Source organism: Triturus cristatus, chromosome 2_2 (assembly GCF_964204655.1).
Source record: "Triturus cristatus chromosome 2_2, aTriCri1.1, whole genome shotgun sequence".
Classification (NCBI taxonomy): domain Eukaryota; kingdom Metazoa; phylum Chordata; class Amphibia; order Caudata; family Salamandridae; genus Triturus; species Triturus cristatus.
In genome coordinates this window covers 960,450,247-960,470,371 of record NC_140582.1, presented here as the reverse complement: position 1 = coordinate 960,470,371, position 20,125 = coordinate 960,450,247, and the positions used below count along the sequence as shown (strand labels likewise).

The 20,125-nt window shown below is 40.6% G+C and overlaps 1 protein-coding gene across 4 annotated transcripts in view; it reads right to left on the bottom strand.

Annotated features, from left to right (window-relative positions):
* The window catches only part of FAM184B (family with sequence similarity 184 member B), a 496,675-nt gene that overhangs the window by 271,575 nt on the left and 204,975 nt on the right, over positions 1-20,125 (bottom strand). For all 4 annotated transcript variants that reach the window (XM_085642369.1, XM_085642370.1, XM_085642368.1 and 1 more), the window contains exons 5-6: positions 6,452-6,658; positions 3,793-3,903 (exon numbers count right to left, since the gene is read on the bottom strand). In XM_085642369.1, coding sequence (XP_085498495.1) covers positions 3,793-3,903; positions 6,452-6,658 — 318 coding nt within the window. The remainder of the gene's footprint in view (positions 1-3,792; positions 3,904-6,451; positions 6,659-20,125) is intronic.

The following is a 20,125-nucleotide window of genomic DNA, read 5'->3' as shown; positions in this document are numbered from 1 at the left end:
CAGGCCCTAGAACTTTAGAATACTTCTGGAGTCTAGAGGAACCTCTGCCAAGGAGAAAATCTGGGAAAGATTAAGGAGAAATATACTGTGTGCTGTCTGGGGTAGGCCTGCAGTGGCTGTTTCTGCCAAGGAGAGGACAAAGACGTTGCTGTGTGCTGTGTATACTGCTTGAAGAAGAACTCCAAGGGCTTGAAGTAGAGCTTGCCTCCTGCTCTGAAGTCTCAGGGACACAGAGACTTCACCACCAGCTCCCCTGAACTTCCTTGCTGGGAGTTCTGACCTGCCAAGAGGTGCGTGTGCCTGTGTTGGGCCTCTAGAGCTTGTTCATGCTGCTGGGAAAAGAGAAGCAATTAAAGAAGTGTGACACATCCACACCAGTTTCCGCCGCAACACCGCCATACAGGAAGGATTCCCACGCATCGCCATCATGCTGCTGAAGAAACTGACACAGCGCCTGCCCGCGGCTGGAGAATTCGCTGCACACCGAGTCTCGTGCACCGATCTCCAAAGCCCAAGCTCACCTCACCAATTCAGACGCAAGCCCTGCTGTGCGAGTGCAAGTACCACCGCAGTAAAAAACCGATGCATCGCCTCCCCGCACAGTAAGAAACCGACGCATCACCTCCTCTTCAGTAAGGAACCGACGCATCACCTCCCTTTGAGGAAGGCACCGACGCATCACCTTCCCTGTGCGTAAGGAACCAACGCATCACCTGCCCTGTGCATAAGGAACTGATGCATCACCTTCCCTGCAGCTGTTTTTGCTTATGAGTTTGACACATCTAAGGTACTTTGTGTTGAAAGTGTCACATCTGTAGTTTGTTATGGACAGAACAGTTTTTACCTTTTAAAAGTCATATCTTGATAACTGTATATCGGGTTTTTGTGTTTTGGTCTTATTTGGTTTAGATAAGGATTACTTGTTTTTTTAAACTGGTGTGGTGTCCATTTGTAGTGTTTCCACTATGTTACCGTATGTGGGCACAAATGCTTTACACACTGCCTCTGAGATAAGCCTGTCTGCTTGTGCCAAGCTACTAAGGGGGTGAGCAGGGCTTATTATTTAGACGTGTATCCCCCTTACCCTGACTAGGAAGAAGGGTCCCTACTTTAGCAAAGGTGCAAACCATTGCCAACGAGAGACCCTCATTTTTAACAGGGGGTATATTTCACAGGGCCACATCTGCTCTCATGTGTAACATGTCAGTTTATGGGTTTGCAAAATTGGTTCCACATCGCTTTGCACTCTGGAAAAGGAAAGGAGTAAATGTCCTTCCAGGGCCTGAAGGGCTAGGAACGTCCCCAAAATTGGTGGGGGTGAGGGACAAGAGGTTTTACCAAGGGGAAACTTTCTTCATATAAAAAAAAAGAGTTGTGCAAATTACTGAAACTATTCTTGTAAGCATAATTCTACACAATGTACAATTATGCAGGTGAAATGGCTAAACATGGAGGTAAGTAGGATTTCCAAAAGTTATTCAGAAATACTACAGGAAAACTGAAACCATCCCCATTCATCAGAAGTACTCTTGTAAATGCTTGCGAATTCCATAACTTCGGAAATGTGCACTCAAAATTAGATGTAAACCGAATTCAGATCTTATTGGTCTAAAATTCAGGTCCAAATTTGTGGAGAAGTAGTAGTTCCTATTTAAAAAATGGATAAACAATGCTTTTGAGTGTTTTGCATAACTAATATGTGCTTAAAGAATTTTGGCTCATTAAAACCTTTGGGGCTTATTTACAAGCCATGTGGGCTGCCGGAACGTCACTTTTTGTGATGTTCCGATGGCGCACAGGGCTTAGCCATATCTACAAGGCACAAAAACCCTCCCTGCGTGGCTTTTCATGGGCTAGTAGATATGGAGTAAGGCAAAGCAGCACAAGTTGCTGCCTTGCCTTACTCTGCATCCAAGACGTGTTCTATGCATGTTTCTGTGGGTGTTCCCACGCTAACACCCATTGGCTTTTACACTGCTCCAGATTTGCAATATCTCGTAAACCTGGGCAGCACTAAAACCTTGTGCCTCCCTAGAGCAGGTTGAACGAGGGGAAATGTTGACATTTTGCCTTGTTTTTTCCTCTTTCCATGTGTTATGCGGAAAACGCCTCTAGTGATTGTTTTTGTGCAGGAAGGTATCTCTTCCTGCAAAAAAACAATCATGCCAAGAACACAGACATCCTTGTACCATGGTGCAAGGGTGCCTGCATTGGCACACGGCTATTAATTGTACGACGGCGCTGGCTGACAGGACAGGAATGCATTGTATCTTGTAAATACGGTGCATTCCTGCCCTTTCTAATTGGCATAGGGCAGCGCAGCAAAATGAATTGGGGCGCTGCCCTGAGCAAAGTTTTTGTAAATATGTCCCTCTGTCTTTAAGACAAGTTACCAATATGTCAGTAGGATGCTGGGTTATGGATTCTGTTTATATCAAGAATATGATATACACCAAACATACTGCTAGAAAAAACTTTCCAGACAGCTGTACATCAAGATTAACTCAAAATGGTGTTAATAAGAAGATGTGCACAGTATCTCCCCAATAACTATGCAGAATGAGCAAGTGTTATCATAGTATGCAATTTGTAATTGATATACTTATGCATAAAATATTACAGATTTTCCATCATTCTTTCTTCCTCAAGCTGAAAAAGGGGTTTTAGCTAACTGTCCCTCAAATGTTGAGATAGCTGCAAATATATATACAAACTCCACCACTGAAATATTAACAAATAAAAAATACCTGATGTGCCAGTCGTGCATTAGAGAAATGATACATATATAATGATAGGATTTTGGTGAATGGCAACACACACACAAAAAGTTAAGAGGCGAAAGAGCCCACATACATCTGAAAGGAGGCATTCCATCAAACTTGGGCATTAACGTTTGGTCGCCTGGCTCTAAAAGGACTGGGGTGACAGTATTTAAATCTCCATCGAGCAGGAGCTACTTCGGTGAAAAAAAGGAGAGATGGCACACCCACCGACCATGGCGCTCTTGTAAGTATATTTTTATATTCAAGGTTTTTTTCCAAGAAAATAAAAGACTAATGGCTTTCATAGCAGTCTTGCACAGAAGGGATGCCGTTGGGAATGGTAGACTGGGCGGCCTAAGGCGTTCAGAGTTCTCCATATGTGAGCCAGGGCCAGCTCTGCCACCATGATCACCGCCTTTCCCAAGGGGTGAGGTTTCATCTGTTTTTCTCAGAAATTACTTAGTCGCCATCCACTAAGTGAAGCAACAAGGACCCCTTTTAAAGTTTTATGAACAGCCCAAAAAAATCTGTGGACGACAGCGACCTATGTCACACTTATAGTGGACAATGTGTCATATTTCCATATAACAGCTAGAGAAGTGTGAACACTCCCACACTGACACAGCTTGAGGCATCTCAGGGAAACATTTCTGAGGTGGGAGGTCAACCTGCCATGGTAGACTCATGGAATTGCTTTCACAAGTGTGGATACTGGAGATGTAACCCCAAAGTTAGGATATCATTCTTGCACCCACATGTAAAATCTCTCTGATACGTTGTATTGTGTCCCTTTGCATGGGGCATTGTATGGCTTTTGCATTGTAGTTTAAAAGGCGCTGTTTCACAGAATGGACATTGCTGGAAAGGGTGGTGTGTTATGGCCGCCAGAACAGCCTTCGCCATAGTGGACCTGTGGACAGTTCTGCTGTCAGGGAAAAAGTGAAAAAATTAAGTTGAAAAGTCAGGAAAACTGGTAAACACGCATTAAAAGCAGAACACCCTTTATACATCACTATAAGCAAACTTGTACCTCTAACAGCGAATCTTTAAGTTTCCCTTTGAGCATTTCCTTCTCTTTTTCATGTTGCTGTATTTCATTCTCTGACTGCTTCTTAAATTCTTCTAGTTGCAAATGAATGTCCTAGATTAAAATAAGAATGCAAATCATTGGTTGATGAAAAGACAGTAATCTTTACACAAATTAGAAAATTGTGAACTTGTTGAATTACAAAAACCATTAATTAATGCAGTGATCTGCCTAAAACCCTTGCGTAGTGCACAGCCATTATGAAAAATAAAATGCTACATTTAATCATTGTGTTATCAACATTTTGTTAAGAACCTCACAAAGCAATTGATAATTATAGTGCCAATAAAGTGGCCTTAAAAACTGAAAAGACTCCTCTGCCTTGATTTACAGCTGTAGCTTACTAGAACATCCTCCAAATTTGGAGAAAGATGCTAAATCTGGAGAATTTCCTTCACCATACTCTCATCTTGGAGAAGGAAACTGAGCCAGTGCATCATCCTATGGAAGTAGCATTTATTTCAGAGATTTGATGATTTTCCATTGTCATCAAAATCTAAGTCGGGCAACCATGCCCTTACTCTTTTCAGGCTCGGTTTTAATGTCTCTAAGTTAAGTCACATGTTTTCGTTCGACAGGGTGGCACGGTTAAGCCTCTTTCATGAATCTCAGCTTGCCTGGATCTTGTTTAGCAGAATGCAAGGAAGACAGCTAATGAAGCTTTTTGTGGGGCGAATGGGAATGAATTTTCTAGAAAGCACAATTTATACACCCAGAAAATCTAGCTGACTTAAAAATTTACTTCATATATGTGTAGGTGTATGTACACATAGTGTATGCTGCTCATGTGTACATTATGCACATTTGGAAGTGTAGGCAAAAGATATATGTAGTATACAATTTTTCTCACCGAAGACAGAACATTCTGTCAGACTATGGTGGACTGTTCCACTGAGAAGCAAGGTAAGTACTGATTTGCATACGATTGGCCTCTGTCTACAATGACACAGTGGACGAAAAACGAAGGGTTGAAATGCCAACCCGCGCGATTGCCAGCGGTTTAGACCTTTTGAAAACATTACCCCATTCCCTTTTGTGTGACTGCGGTAAGGTCCTACTTGGCGATGGGTGTGCTCAGATTTGGGTTCCTTGTTCGCTGTGCCACAGGATCCAAGCTATACATCACTGACGAGAATGAACAAGGTCGAAATCAGTCTGGCAATTTAGGATGTACTGCCCCCGAGAGGGCAATGTCAGCACTGACTCAATATTATGTCCGAGCAGCCCTCCCACCAGCTTTTGTGCGTGTGACAACATGCTCTCATCATTTCTCCTTCTGGATCTCCTTTACTATGGTTGGCTTTACATCCCTCACTCCTGTTATGTTTTTCTCTTTGTTTTTAAGAACTATTATCTGCAGAGCAACAGACATCACAGGCTCATAAATAACTAATCAGTGTTCACAACCCCACTCATATCGCAATAATGAGTTGTGCAGATTTTATCACACTCGGTAAATAGTGGGTGTGACAACATTCGAATCCCGGGGATATATTGGAAGGTTTGACCTGCTGATACTTACCATAGGCAAAATGCCCAGAGAACGATGGGACAGGTTTATTTTGGTAGAGTAAGCACCGAACTCAGCATACTATTCCCCACTTTACCTGTAAAAGCTATAAGTGATAATTATCGTGCCTGATAAATTCCAAACACCTAAATGAAGATTTTATGTTTCTTTAGAGCACAGGAAACTGGGCCAGTTTGTATGAGGGCCTAAGGCTTACTTGATGTTTGTTTAATCATTCAATTTGTATCTTGAACTTACATTTGGTGAGGAAAGTATTGTCCTGCTGGTCAGACAGGCGCCTAAGACCTCCCAAGCCTGTAGCAAGCCAGGTCTCTGTGGATACGGAAGGGTTAATTGCTCAAGCCTTACCCACTGCATCGCTGCATAGAGGAAGAAGCGTCAGATGAGGAGACATTCGATTTCACAGACTGCTAGCTGTCTCTCGGCCGTCAGGACTTCACCTATTCTCGCATACCCAAAGCACTCTGAGGCTACCACAAGGTGACATGCGACACCTTACAGAAACACAGTACAAACAGCCGTCTGGAAATTCATTAGAGCTGGAAATTAACTTTGCCAAGTGATAGTTGCGAGAGAAAAGATAAAAAGAAACTGTCACTGGGACGCTATTGTACTGCACTAGAATTGGAAACCGTGATGCTGGATTTAAAACGCATTTTATGTGTTCATTAATTGCAGTATAGCAAATGTTTTTAATGTTTCTTTGACACTCTAGAAAATATCGAACAAAAGCGTCAAAGTATCAGATTTAAGATTATTATTTAATATTGAGCTTTGTTCATACAACCTGCCTTATCCTATCATTTACTGATCTTGGCAGGGAGCGAAGTGAGCTTTGATGGACAACAGATGAATCTGGCGTGGCTTTATCGCCTTCCATTTACCATCTCTTGTATCCCAATACCTCCTTCCCCATGATGCGCAGAGGACAACTTTTGGGAGTTTTAGCCATCCATCAGGAGAGGAGGGCCACTGAGGGCCCCAATCGCATAGCGCAGAGTAAATTGAATAACAATATCATAGAATAAAGGCGTATAGCACAGTTTCCTAGCAACAGAATATCACTCCCACCTTCTGCAGTTTTCTTCTTTCAGCTTCCATGGATGCTTGCACTGACTTGATCTCTACTGTATGTTTCTTCACTAGTTCTTCCAAGCCCTTCACCAGTTGGTCCTTCAGACGCATTTTCTCCTCATCTGACTGACGTTTGATTTTACATAGCTCTTCTTCATGACGCAAGTTCATTTCTTCTTTTTCTAGAGCATGTTCTTTCAAACACTGTAATACATTGAGATGCACTGATTTAAACAATTTAAGCAACTTTATAAAACGGGAAAATGAAACATTCTTTTGAAAAACCCTAACTCCCCCATCTTTTTTCTAAACCATTTAGCATGGGACATCTGCTTGAACGTAAACCTTGAAAGATCACAGTACTGCATTTTGGGGCTTTGGCCTATACCCAGAGAAGTGTTTTGTCTGCCGCAATGGTTCCTGTTGAAGAGAGTAAGATCACTTGATTGTGATAACTCAATATAAATGTATTCACAAGACTCAAGTCATGTTTCTCTACAGTTCCTTTGTTACAAAATCCGGATCCTAAAAAGCCATCTCGTTTTGAAAGTCGGTGCTTTGTCCCATGCTGTGAATGCCTGACCCTTGCTACAGGACAGTTTTACTTAGGAAGCACAGCCAACTGCTCAACATGCGAGCACATTGGATGGTGCAGGTAAGAAAGCAGGAAATATGCAAACATTTGACTTTTCCTGACCTTTGTTGAAGCTGTCCCACAGCCTGCCTGCTCCCTGTGTTACGCTGTCTTTTTGACACCGGAGGACGCCCACACCAGCGCACCTTAGCGTTTCCCTGCCGCTGCCGCATCCACCACCCACGCGGCCGCTGTGCGCAGGGAAACTACTGCTCCCAGCAACCCTTGCGGGACGAGCCCGCCCACGTCATCAGAAGCGCGCTTGTAGGCGCATAAAGCCAGCTGGAGCCCCCGCGACGCGGGATCGCGCGCGGGTCGGCGCCGGGAGAAGCCCGGGACAAGGGCGGGCCCTCTGTAGCCCTCAGGAGCCGAGGGAGGCCGGGCCAAGCACACCCCCCTAACATTTGCTGGTACTGTTCATAAACCTTTTCATTTTTCGTATGACATCGTTGGACTGTTGGACTGTGATATATTTTCTTTTTGTAGTGTTGTATATGTCCATACAGTGGTGTTTTTAAACAAGATATGGCTGATTGCGCTAATAGGGGTACACTTGATGGTTATTTATTGAAAGTTCCCACGGGCTCAGATCGTGAGGCAACACTTGCTGAATTAAGAGTGAGGCGTCGTAATTCTATTGAACTAATTAAAAGCACGCCTCTACTCACGAGCCCACAGCATTTGGTAACTACTCCAGTTGAGAGTGGGTATTCACCTAAAGATACTCCACTCCCTCCTGGTAAAAATGATTTAATTGTACAACCCCAAAGTGTATGTGTTGTTGAGACACTGATTGATTTATCCCCAACTGTTTCACATATATCCTCGAGCCAAACGGCTGAGTTAGCAGTTTGTAATGGGTCCCCACAAGCTGGTAAGACCCCACCCCACAAGGCTAATTCATCGAGGCAATTTAAATTAATGGGTCCCTTGCCTAATAAGCGGAGAAGGATAGATCCTGATTTGTCAAAGAATAGAAAGACAAAAGGTAGCCGTAATTCTGGCATGGCAATCATTGATAAAGATCCTACTCATTGTGCAGTTAATTTATCTTCTCCTGGTAAGCTTACATCCTGTCTTTCAAATAACATAAATGTTAAAGAGTTAATGGGTAATATAGATGAGTTATTGAAATCTCTTTTGTTACCTGTTGTTGACAGCTTAAAAGTAATTGAAAAAAGGTTGGAGAAAGTGGAACTCCTTATAAACAGTAAAATGGAATCAACAGTGGGTTTTTGTACATCGCACACAGTTCCTTCCGTTGGACCAGGCGCTGTTGAAACACCTTATATTGCTCCACGTCTGGAGACCACTTCCCAAACTCAGTCGAGTACCAGCAAGATAATCCGCACAAATGTAGATGGCGATACAATGCAACCCACTACTTCGAATAACACCAGTAATTATTTGGGAGATAATGTTTTGCCACAAAATGGCCCAACGAGTGACAGAAAAGGTCATAAGTCAGCTCCTATTGTCAAACCACACCGAGCTTCCTTTATTAACCTGCCACCGGAAGCTGTCCCCCTTGTGGTAGTTCTTGCGGGTGTTCCTACCCTAAAAAACGGCATAACAGAGGGATATTCTCAGCTAAAAAACAAGGTAATTCATTGGCTTGCCCAGAACCGCCCTCTTCCATCACATATTAATGGGGATATTCTTCATGTTCAACGTTTACCCTGGCTGGGTAATACACAAAAAAAGATAGATGGAGATATTATTTTAATTAACTTCAGGGACCCCAGAGCTGTCAGTCATATTCTTAATTGGCACATTAATTACACGAGATCTTGTATTACTACTTGGGAACTGACCTTTTTTTATCCTAGAAGTGAGATAGTTCCCAATATTAATTTTGAGGCACCACTTCTTAACCAATTTAATCCTCCTATCCCGCTGAGAAATCGCTATGAGGCACTAGCAAGTCTTGAGGATGTGGACTGACTTGATAGCCCTAAAGCTCCCCCTTTAGCTTTAGAACAGCCATCCTCTGTGACACTTCTAGCTTCCAGTGATCCAAGTGAGCAACTATTATCACAAGCAAGCTCAGATACTTTTAATGGCTATCCCCCTGCCCCAGATATTCTACCACCTGTTGACAGCTTGGTGGGTATTAAGACAGTCCTGGGGAACCTACTCTCCTGGAATATTGCTGGTCTATCCTCTAAAATGGATTCTGAGGATTGGATAGCTTTTGTTAATCGTTATGATTTGTGCATATTTCAGGAGACTTGGCTTTGTGAACCTCTTTTTGTACAGGGATACCTGAATTATTCGGTGCCTGCATTAAAGGGACCGAGAGGAAGACCAATGGGGGGACTAACCATATGGGTCCGTCAGATTCTAAAACTAACTATTAAAGTTGTAGAGACTAATAATCGAGATATCCAACTAATTAAAGTGAACCTAGAAAATTTAGGTATGCTGGATATTTATAACATCTACGTCCGGAGTAATAGGGGAGGGAGTCTAGAGACTCTAACAGTCTTGAGCAGCCTTCTTGACACCCACTCTCCAAACAACAACATTGTCATTGCTGGCGATTTTAACAGAACATTTGAGCCACTGATTAATGAAGACAATCTTTTTGGGGAGGAAGAGGATTGCCAATGGGGAGTCCCTAAACTAGAGCTCAAACCGGTTGCACGTTGGACCAGTGACGTCATAGCCTTAAACTCTATCTGTTATGAGAAGGGCTTAAGAGCTCTGAATGGAAGGTCTATCAGTGACAGGAATGGAGCCAATACGTTTGATAATGGGCGTTATAGTAGTCGAATTGACTACGTTTTATGTAGTCTTAGTCTGTGGTCCTCAATAAGCGACATGGAGGTTGTTGTGAGAATTGAGAGCGACCATAATCCTTTGTGTATTAGACATAAATGGTGGTCCCTACCCAACCAGCACGCTGGTTTTTCTGAGCTGGTTCCTCCTGAGATTGTTCCAACAAACGATCTACGCAGATTAAAGTGGGAAAAGATAGCAATTAATTCTCAAGCTATTGCTGACATATCTGACCAGGTCGACCAAGCAATGCTGGCAATTGAGCTCTCTAACTCACTTGACACCGGTTCAGAAAAGGTAGAAGGAATACACAATACTCTTTTCTCTACAATCAAAAATTATTTCCTTAAACCTACAAAAAATAACGGACCTAGAATCGTTAAGCCCGCCAAGTGGTATAATAAACAATGTAGAGAAGCTCGTTTAGCCTTGGGAAATGCTATTAAAGGTGGTATACCCCTAGTAATTCAATCAGCTAGAAGGGATTACAAGATCAGCATATCAAAGGCTAAGAAAGCATGGGACGAACACCATTGGTCCGAGTTACTGGTAGCCAGTAACAAACGGGATTCCCGGTCGTTCTGGCACATTGTTAGGTGGGGAAAATCGGGTTTCCCAGAAACCCCATATAATAATGTGCCTGAGGAAAAATGGGTGACATTCTTCAGAGCACAGTATGCCAACCCAAATAGTTTTAGCTTGGGGCCAGAAACTAGAGTAGAACAACCCCAGGAAACTTTTTTCAGTGTCTCTGAGATCATGAAGGCACTTGGTTCAGTGGCAAGTGGGCGTGCCCCTGGTCTTGATGGAGTGCCAGCGGATTTATTTATTAATGATAAAGAACGCTGGAGTAAGTACATCCACCTACTCCTGAATGCCATTGCTTTGGGCGCGCCGGTACCCACTTCCTGGCAAGGCGCAATAATTATTCCTATTTTCAAAAAAGGCGACCGGTCTAAGCCAGGTAACTATAGGCCAATAAGTCTCATAGACACTATACAAAAAATTGTGGGACGAGTTATCGTCAATAGGCTCCTGGATTGGGCGGAGGAGTTTAATGCTCTTTCACCCTTCCAGGCAGGTTTCCGTCGCTCCACCAGCACAGTCGATCAGGTTTTCCGATTCACACTGATACAGTGGAAAACCGTATTGCTAGGCGAGGGAAGTCTCTACGCGGCTTTTGTTGATTTAAGGGCCGCTTTCGACCTTGTCCCACGTTCTATGTTATGGGCGGTACTTAAGAAGCAGGGACTCCCAAACGAATTATTATCCCTCATCATGAGACTTCACGAATCCAATTATGCTAGAATCCAATGGGGGGGGATGGGTTCGGTAACCGCGGACTTTCCAGTTGAAAGGGGAGTTCGTCAGGGTTGTTCGATGGCTCCTGTGCTCTTTACATTATATATCAATGACGTTGTGGGCCGCTTGCTCTCAGCCCAAGTGGATGCCCCTTCTTTAGCAGGGACTAAAATCCCTATTTTAATGTTCGCTGATGACACGCTCATCCTATCGAAAACTCCTAGTGGTCTACAGCATGCCTTGTCAATCTTTGATCAATTCTGCGGGGAGTATGGCTTAGAGGTTAACACTGCCAAAACTAAGCTTATGATTTTTAACCCCCATCGAAGTTTTAAATCTAAAATTACTTTGAACAATCGTCCGCTAGAGGTAGTGAAAACCTTTACATACCTAGGTATTCATATATCTAAAGAGAAGACCTGGCGGAACCATATTGATCTTGCAACACTTAGGCATAGACAACTGTCTGGTGCTATCTGCGCAGAGCACAGGAAATCCTTAACTAAACCTGTTAAACCCGCCTTGCAGATTTATGAAGCAAAGGCTTTAGGCTCCGCGCTATACGGCGCTGAGCTTTGGGGTTTTGAAAAGGTGGCAGCACTTCAAACCTCGGAGAATAAATTTCTCAGGGCTATAACTGGTGTTCCCAAAAGCACCCCGTTATTGCCCCTAAAATATGATTTGGGTAGAAGAGCAGTCACAGATTTAGTTAAGTTACGACCAATAATTTACTGGCACAGGTTGTGGACTACCCCTGTACTCAAACATTATGCCGAGGGTTTTCTAGATATTATGAGTTCCGATGTTTACCACAAAATTGGATGGTTGAAATTATTAAAGACATCCCTTATTGAGCTTGGTATGTCCCAACTTTGGGAAGATCCAACGAGAGCAATCTTTCCCTCCAAAAGTATTCTAAAAAGTGTTTATTGGGAGATGGTTGCCTCCCGACATTGGAGAAGCTCAAGCGCTGGTTCAATGTCTGGTGAATTTTTAGAGGCAAAAATGTATCCCTGTTTAGAATTGTACTGGGACACTATTACCAGGCCTGGAGATAGGAAGCTCCTCTTCCAACTCCGAGCAGGTGCACTCCCCCTTAAATTTTTGACAGCTAAGTGGAATGGTGGATCCTGTGACACCTGCCCTGTTTGTGGTATTACTAAAGAAACCATCGGCCATTTTTTATTTTCCTGTAAACCCTATGCGGTACCAAGGCGCATTTGGTTGTCCCCAATGTGCAAAAATTTTGGGACAGATAGCAGCACTGTGGCCCTGCGTATTATATGCACTAGCACTTTGACATGGGTTTCAATAGCCACCGCAAAGTATTTAGGCTGGGCGTGGTCAATTAGAAGGAGATTGCTAGGTACTTAACTACTCTCCCAACTATTGCAGAGACTGCTAGCTATTGACTATTCTCTGTCATGTTTTATTCTCGTGTCTTATTAGCCGTTTTACAATTATTTTAAATCGTGTTTTTAATTATTTCTTTCTTATTAATATAGGTAGAACAGTACACGCATATAGGACTAAACATCTCAGTTAATAATTTTCTCTTCCATGAAGTGTGCTTTGTAATTGATGTCATTGATGAAGTTTAATCTTGTTTTAAAATGTATGTATTTGTGTTTGATTATTGTATTGTGCTTTGGCTTTTATGAATGAAATTCGAATAAAGCATACTCTGACTGACTGACTGCAATCATTTAGAGTTAATACCCATTTGTGATGCTATCTTGGCATGTAGGCTTTCACAGTGTTTTTTTTCAAGCACTCCTACCTTGCAATGAAAAGCAGCTCATTGGGATACATTTTGTTCTGTTTTTATTTCCAAGGTATTTACAGGTGTAGTAAGTAAATGCACAGAAAAATAAAACGAGAAACACACACACACCTTAGAATTCAAATAATGGAAAAAAACTCTTAATGGAAAATACGAATTAAAAGAAATTCACTTTGGTCAAAAATAATAGAAATAAACAGACTTATATGAAAATATTACCTGCTAAATAACAGTTTTTGAAATAAATAGATATGGTAGACCCCAGACTGAATCACAGCTAAGGAAAACAATTGAAGTGGAAAATAGACGTACGGTAGAGAGAGAGAGTAGGATGCGGAAAAGCTTAAGAAAAGATATGACAGTACAGAAAGCGATCCACTCTAAAAAAAGAGAGAAAGAGCATGGAGGGAGGAAAGTAAACTAATTTTGAAAATAGGAGAAAAGGAGGAGGTTGGGGTGACCCCTCAAAAAACACAAACCAAGTAGTAGGGAGACTAAGATGGAGGGGGAAATGGATGGAGAAAAAAATATGCAAGGGATGAAGAAAGCAGTGCAACTATTGGGGAATGGGGGTTGCAGTAACCTCCTAACCCTCCACGTAACAACAGTTTAAGATAAACATGAAATAAACCTCAATGGTAGGAACTAGTAACGAAATGAGGGCGAATGAAAAAATGATCCATGCAATCCTTGCTGAAAAGCCAACAGCGAAATCTAATTTTTAAGATGAATACAATTTACACCTTAAAAATCATCCAAGAAGACATTCTATGAAGTGATTTATATGAAAAGGGTAAATGCCATTTATCTTAGAACTCAGATTAAACAGTTTAGGTGAGATGGTTATCCAGTATTAGTATTCTATCACTTATTTTTTCTATAAGAATGAAGTATAAGCGCTTACAGGGCTACAAAGGCATAAACCTTGTCAAGATAATATTCAGATAAGAAAGGGTACTAGACGGAGAGGATTACATTTGTTTCCCTACAAAGGATCATTACCACAATTCAAAACCCAGTGGTTTTTAAACTCATGTTCTCAAAAATTTTCACATCTTCCTATGTGGCATTATGAGACCAAATCAAGTGAGATTTACTGTTCTAAGACAAGAGATAGTTGAAACAAACACTGGGTTTGTGGCAGCAATTCATGAAGTATTGACATGCTGGGACAACAACATAATATTTTGTTATTTGGCAAAGTACATGCTTTGCTACAGGGAAGTTCTTGAGGAAAGGAGTTAACACATGACTGTAGGGGCTGAGAGAGCTGATACCACTCATGTTATTGTTAATTAACAATTGCGTAGTGACATTAGTGCACTGCAGCGTCTTTCTGTAGTCTAGCATATGACATTACCTCCAGGTTACAAAGCTGCTATTGTTAGTTTGTTCCAAGTGACAGTCACACCTCACCATCCTTTACATACCCTGTTCTCAGACTTTGTAACCAACCCTACCGCTATTCCAGGGCATATTGTCAATGGATGGTCATTGATTTATACACCAATGAAGCTAATTTTCCAACAATTAAAAAGGATTCTACATCCAAAACTATTGTATTTTCAAATATTCAGAATGTATGAACTTCTACAGAATATCACCTCTAAGAGAGGGACTAATTTCCTCACCACATTCTGAAATCAACTGATTCTTGGTAGTAGTTTCATGTTTATCACTCACTTATCACCCTTAGAGTGGTGAACAGTCAGAAAGTGAGTTAGCTCCTATAGCATATTTCTTAATGTCCTTGAATGTATAAATTTAAGTTATATGGCTGCCTTTGGTAGAGCTCACCTGCGACAACTCTTTCCTTGTTGCTATTGAAACATCACTCTAATTTTGTTACCAAGCCTAAGATGATGCTAAATGATATGAGGCGTGAAAAAGGTTATTCAGAGGCCATGATTTCCTAGGAGTATAAAGAAAATTAAATAGTCTATTTGTCCATGTTTCATTCTTCACTATACAAACATGCTAGTTGAGAGACTGCAATGTTCAGTTCATATTTGATTTGTATCCTCCATTTCACATATCACTTTTGAAGCAGGTGCACAGAACAGTCAAATATTCAAGGTAGTAGCCTCCTAGCGATTCCACACTGGTACCGAGAGGCAGGATGGGTTGTGTATGCTATGGAAGGCATGTTGTTTGAAACTCTCAATTCTATCACTGTTACTTACATGAGAACTCACCACGCACAGTTATGCAGTTTCATCCACAGCTACAAGAATCAAGGTAGCCCTTGAGTCCTGCCCGTTCGTTACACTGCTTTAGGACTATTATTCCCAAGTATCTGCCTCCATTTTGGTCATTAGATGGTTTTATATTCGGATGACTGGAGAGTCCTAGGTGGGACATCATACCATGCCTGCTTCCATAAGTATTCTGGGCTACTGTTTGAGGGAGCATTGTACTTGGTACAGTGTTACGATCGAAAACAGTGGAAAGAATATTGTGTAACACAAATGTTGTGTCTGAAATACGGTGATGTCAAACATTTTGTGGGTCAGAATATAGCAGGTAAGATTATCTTTTTTTATAAATGTTGTTAAAAATATTGTTGTATCTTGAGTATTGTTTGTATTAATATATTGTATTTGTTTTTAAAATATTTGCATTTATTTGTATAATACTTTCAGGTGCAGACTGTTGGGTTTATGGGGAATAAGGCAAGGTACGTTTTTTATGTTTAAAATTGTGTTAAGTTTTCATTTTAATTAAAAAACATGTTTTAATAAATTATTTTTATTAAATTATATTTGTATTTTTTATAGTATATAGAATTTAAATTCAAAACAATAATTTCAATATTATAACATTTATTTAACTTTCTAATAATTATATTTTGTATATAATACTGTATAACATTTTATAAACATTTTTCCTAAGTAATTAAAATTATGATTTTTCTATGTAATGTAATTGCATTTCATTAATTTCAATTTGATGATTTTAAAAGGAGTTTATGTAATTTGTGTATTCTTTACATTGGGAGTTTAAGATTAGGTATTTTGATTTTCATTTTTAAAAACTCTATTTTTTATTATTGTTTTAATATAATGTTTTAAAATAATTATAGTTAATGATTTGTAAGTTGTAGTAGATATTCGTTTTTTTCATTTTTAATTGTTAGTACTCACAATTTCCTTTTTTATGTTGTGTTTTAATTTTTTTAACAGATGTCTGTAATTTACACTTGAAAACGTAATGTTTATGACTTCGTGGTAGTTGTTAATTTTGAAATCTAAAAAATATAGTACTTTCTCTAACGTTGTTAGGTATGGAATGACAATAGTAAATTTGCAACCCTTAAGTCCAACCCTTTCCCTAAATGGTTAAGTTTGGAGCTGGAGAAGTAAATTCAAATCCCCTCAAAGTCCAACACTTTCTCTAATGTGATTATGTTTGGAGTGAGAATAGTAAGTTTGACCCTCCCCCGAAAGGCCAACAATTTCTTGATTGTGATGAAGTTTGGAGTTGGAAGAGTAAATCTGATATCAGCACTATATCAAGAGATCAAATCCCAGGTAACAAGCTTTACATCTCCATTTTCCATGGCCAACAATAGTGTTTCCGTTTTGAGCTGAACAGCTCTTGATATTATAGGAGTGCCATAATTTTTTAATATTGCTTCTCACAAGGTTTTCTGTACCAGTAGTATGTGTTGTGTTTCACAAAAGTCTTTGTAAACTAAAATTATCGGAAGCTCCACAATCAATCCATTTTTTCCTGTGCATAGGGCTATTGAGTGTACTGATGAAGTACAGATGGAAATGTGACTTTTTAGCAGCAAACACTTTTTGATTAGGCAAGCTTGCACAGGAATTGCTCTTCAGAGAGATCTGCATGAAATACATTTTATGACAGAATGCTTGTTGTCACCACAGTATAAACAAAGTTTCTCTTTTACTCGTCAAGATCTTTCTTCAACAATTAAAAGTCCTACCACTGAACTGACCTGCATAGGCTCTTCATTGGTCTGTTTGTCATGTATTGGATTCACAGGTTGTATCGTTCGGAATGGGTTCTCTTTTCAACTCTCTGTGCCTTAAGCTGGGCTTTTGTCTAAAGGGTAAGGTCTATAAGTGCATCACAATCTGTGAGTCAGTTAGTTACTAGCAATAGTTCATCTTTTAGCTTCTGTCTTAATCCATTGTAAAAAGGGTCTGCCACCATCTTTTGAGTACAATTTGTTTCAACTCCCACTTGGAACTGGTTAATATACGAAACATGCTCTCTTGTTCCTTGTTTAAGATTTAAGTGTCCCAAATGCAGGAGGGTAGTTTTGCCAGTGAACTTCAGGGGAGGGTAGTTGTGAATCTCAAAGTTAACAACTAAAAAAGCAGTGGGCTATAAGGTTGAGGGGTGAGATGGCCAAGGCTTGGGATGGATTGTTTCATGAGGGACAGGGTCAGAACTAATTTGCATTAGGTTGACCTCTGTCTAGAGTGGGTTATTCAGCAAAAAACAATGGTTTGGAAATGCCACCTAACAATTGCCACTAATCAGATTATTTACAAGCATTTATCCCAACACCATTTTGGTGTTTGAATGCCAGTAGTGTGCCTGGAAACTTGAGACCAGAACAGCTTTCCAAGCCTACTACTGCCAATCTTTATGAATTTCAAAAAGTAGTAATTTGCACCAGTGCTTCTATGGCTGCAGATTTACAATTATCTAGTACACCAGTCACTATATATATTTAAGCTTCTGCTAAAAAAAATTAACAACTTAAAAAGTTTGATGTGAAATAAGAACAATGAGAAAAAACGATACAGACATAGCGATCTGGGGGGTATGGCATACCAAATACTGCCCCCTCCAAAGCTACTTCCCAGCCCGTCCAACCTAGGCCTTATAGTTCTCCTTGAGAACACACTGCTATAGTCACTTAAGGTCACATACAACACACCAGCCCGAGTCCCTGCCCTGGGATTGTTTGAATTTTTTTTTATTTTAACTTCACACACTCTTCTTTGCCTCTGCTTTGAGAAGCCTTGATAGTAGAGTTGTCAAATCGGTGCACGTAGGCAGGACAACATTTGTCCAGCCTTCGCCTTTTACAAATCTTTTTATCAGGTGACTGACGAGCCCATGTACTAAGCCCAAGTTGCAAATAGCGGTGTACACGCCATTAAATTAATAGGGCGAATCGAGCCAGAGGTAAGTCAAGTGTCGGGCTTGCCTCTAAGAGTCGGTGTACAAGTGAAGCCATGAAAAGGTTTGCCATGTATATCATTTAAAAGACATAATGTAAAAATATGATACAGTCTCTTCAAAATTCAAACAAACGTATTTCTTTAATAGTACATCACTTCATATCACTGAATAGACAGACATTTATCAAAAGTAATAGTTTTTAAACATGAACATAGAAATATTAACGTCTCTCTCCCTAACTACAATGCCATTATGGAAATAATAGGCAAGTCAGTACTCATATAAACATGGTCTAGATTTCTATAATAGATGGAGCAACATTATAGACTATTAAATCAAACATATGATGCCCTTGAAGAGCACACAGCCTGAACTCAAGTATTTAAAAGTGCTATAGTGCTATCATATGTGATGATAAAGAAAAAGGAGGTTCTGTGAAATACAATATTTGCCTAGGATCACACAATTTGGACAAGCTGAGAAACCAGTACTGATTCCAACTTATCTGGTTTCACATTTTGAAATTCAGCCACCAGATGGGTATCTGTTTCTCTCTGTCTCTTTCTCTCTCCCCCGTTTACATCAAAGGTCACTGTTTTACCTTTCATTCTTGGCTCACAACGAGAAAAAATGGTAGAAGAGCAGACCCGACTTAGGGCCCCAGGCCCAACTACCAAGCCAGGAATGCATTTATTTGGGGATGTAACACCCTAAATATTCCACCATTCCAAAGCTTTGCCCCTGCCCAAATGAGATCTCTAGAAATACGAATCTCAAGGTAGAGAAACCCAAGGAAAAGAAAAGAACAAAACAACAGTGCAGGGAAACAGTCCTTCTGTTGGCCTGATTGGTTCTAAACCTCTGCTTGACCTGCAAGTGCTGGTTCCCTCGTCTCAGCCGCAGCCACTTATGAACGAGTCTCCACTGCTCTGATTGTTTGTTCTTGCCAGTTCATCTCCGAATTCTTCCATGTGTCATGACACACGCATGCATCAAATTTTAGTTTCAAACCGTCCTTTTGGCAATCAGAGATGCTGAGAATGCTGTCCTCTAGAATTATGGTTGACCTTTAGTTTGACCTACTGGACTGTAAAGGCAGCAAAACTATCTTTGTTGGGGCACAATCTGTCGTCTACAGCACCTTTGTATGTATGTATGTATGTATGTATGTTTGTATGTATGTATGTTTTTTTGCCCTGGGACATACAGCATGAACAAAACTATAAAGCAATGATTTTCTGTCCATAGCTGGGCAGGGAGAGAGATGATTCTGGTTAATGTACAAATGATGCTTCTATTCATATGGCCCAGTGTGGTTAATTGGAGCTTAGGATTCTTTATTGATGGATGTAGGAACTATCCATTAGGTAGCACACATCATTGCACAAACTGTCACCTATTCAGGAAAAATCTTACATATGTTTTGGAGAAGAGGAGGCAGAGACTTTATATCTCCTGTGACTGAGTTTCCAGATGGCCCAAAACTCTGACTCCAAAAATTCATATCAGGGACATTTCTGGCTCATACTTGGTAGCTTGGCTCAAACAGCAATACCTTCCTCGAGGAATGCATGTGGTAATTGCGCATCAAGAAATCAAGACAACAATACAGTTGAACAATAGTTAATTTTACATTTTCGAACTACGCTAGATACAAAGAGAAACATTTAGTAAGTGCATTATCACAAAAATTTGAAAAATGAGATGTACGGATAAGAAATTGTAGCAAAAACAAAAAAAGGTTCATCGAAAATAATGGGAAAGCGAAAAAACAATCTTAGGCCCTGGCAAGAGGTACATTGGGATTTAGACAACATTTTGGCCAACTAATGGGCTACAGTTTGGTGGTCCAGCCCCAGCAAATGTTTTACTTTGAACTTTTGGGAAATTATCAGCAGCGCAAGGCTGGAATTGGTGGGGTAGAATGAGCTCCCCAAGGGTGGATATGTCTGTTGAGAAGTCCCTCAGTAGCCTCAAGCTTCACACTATCAAAAGATCATAGCAGGCT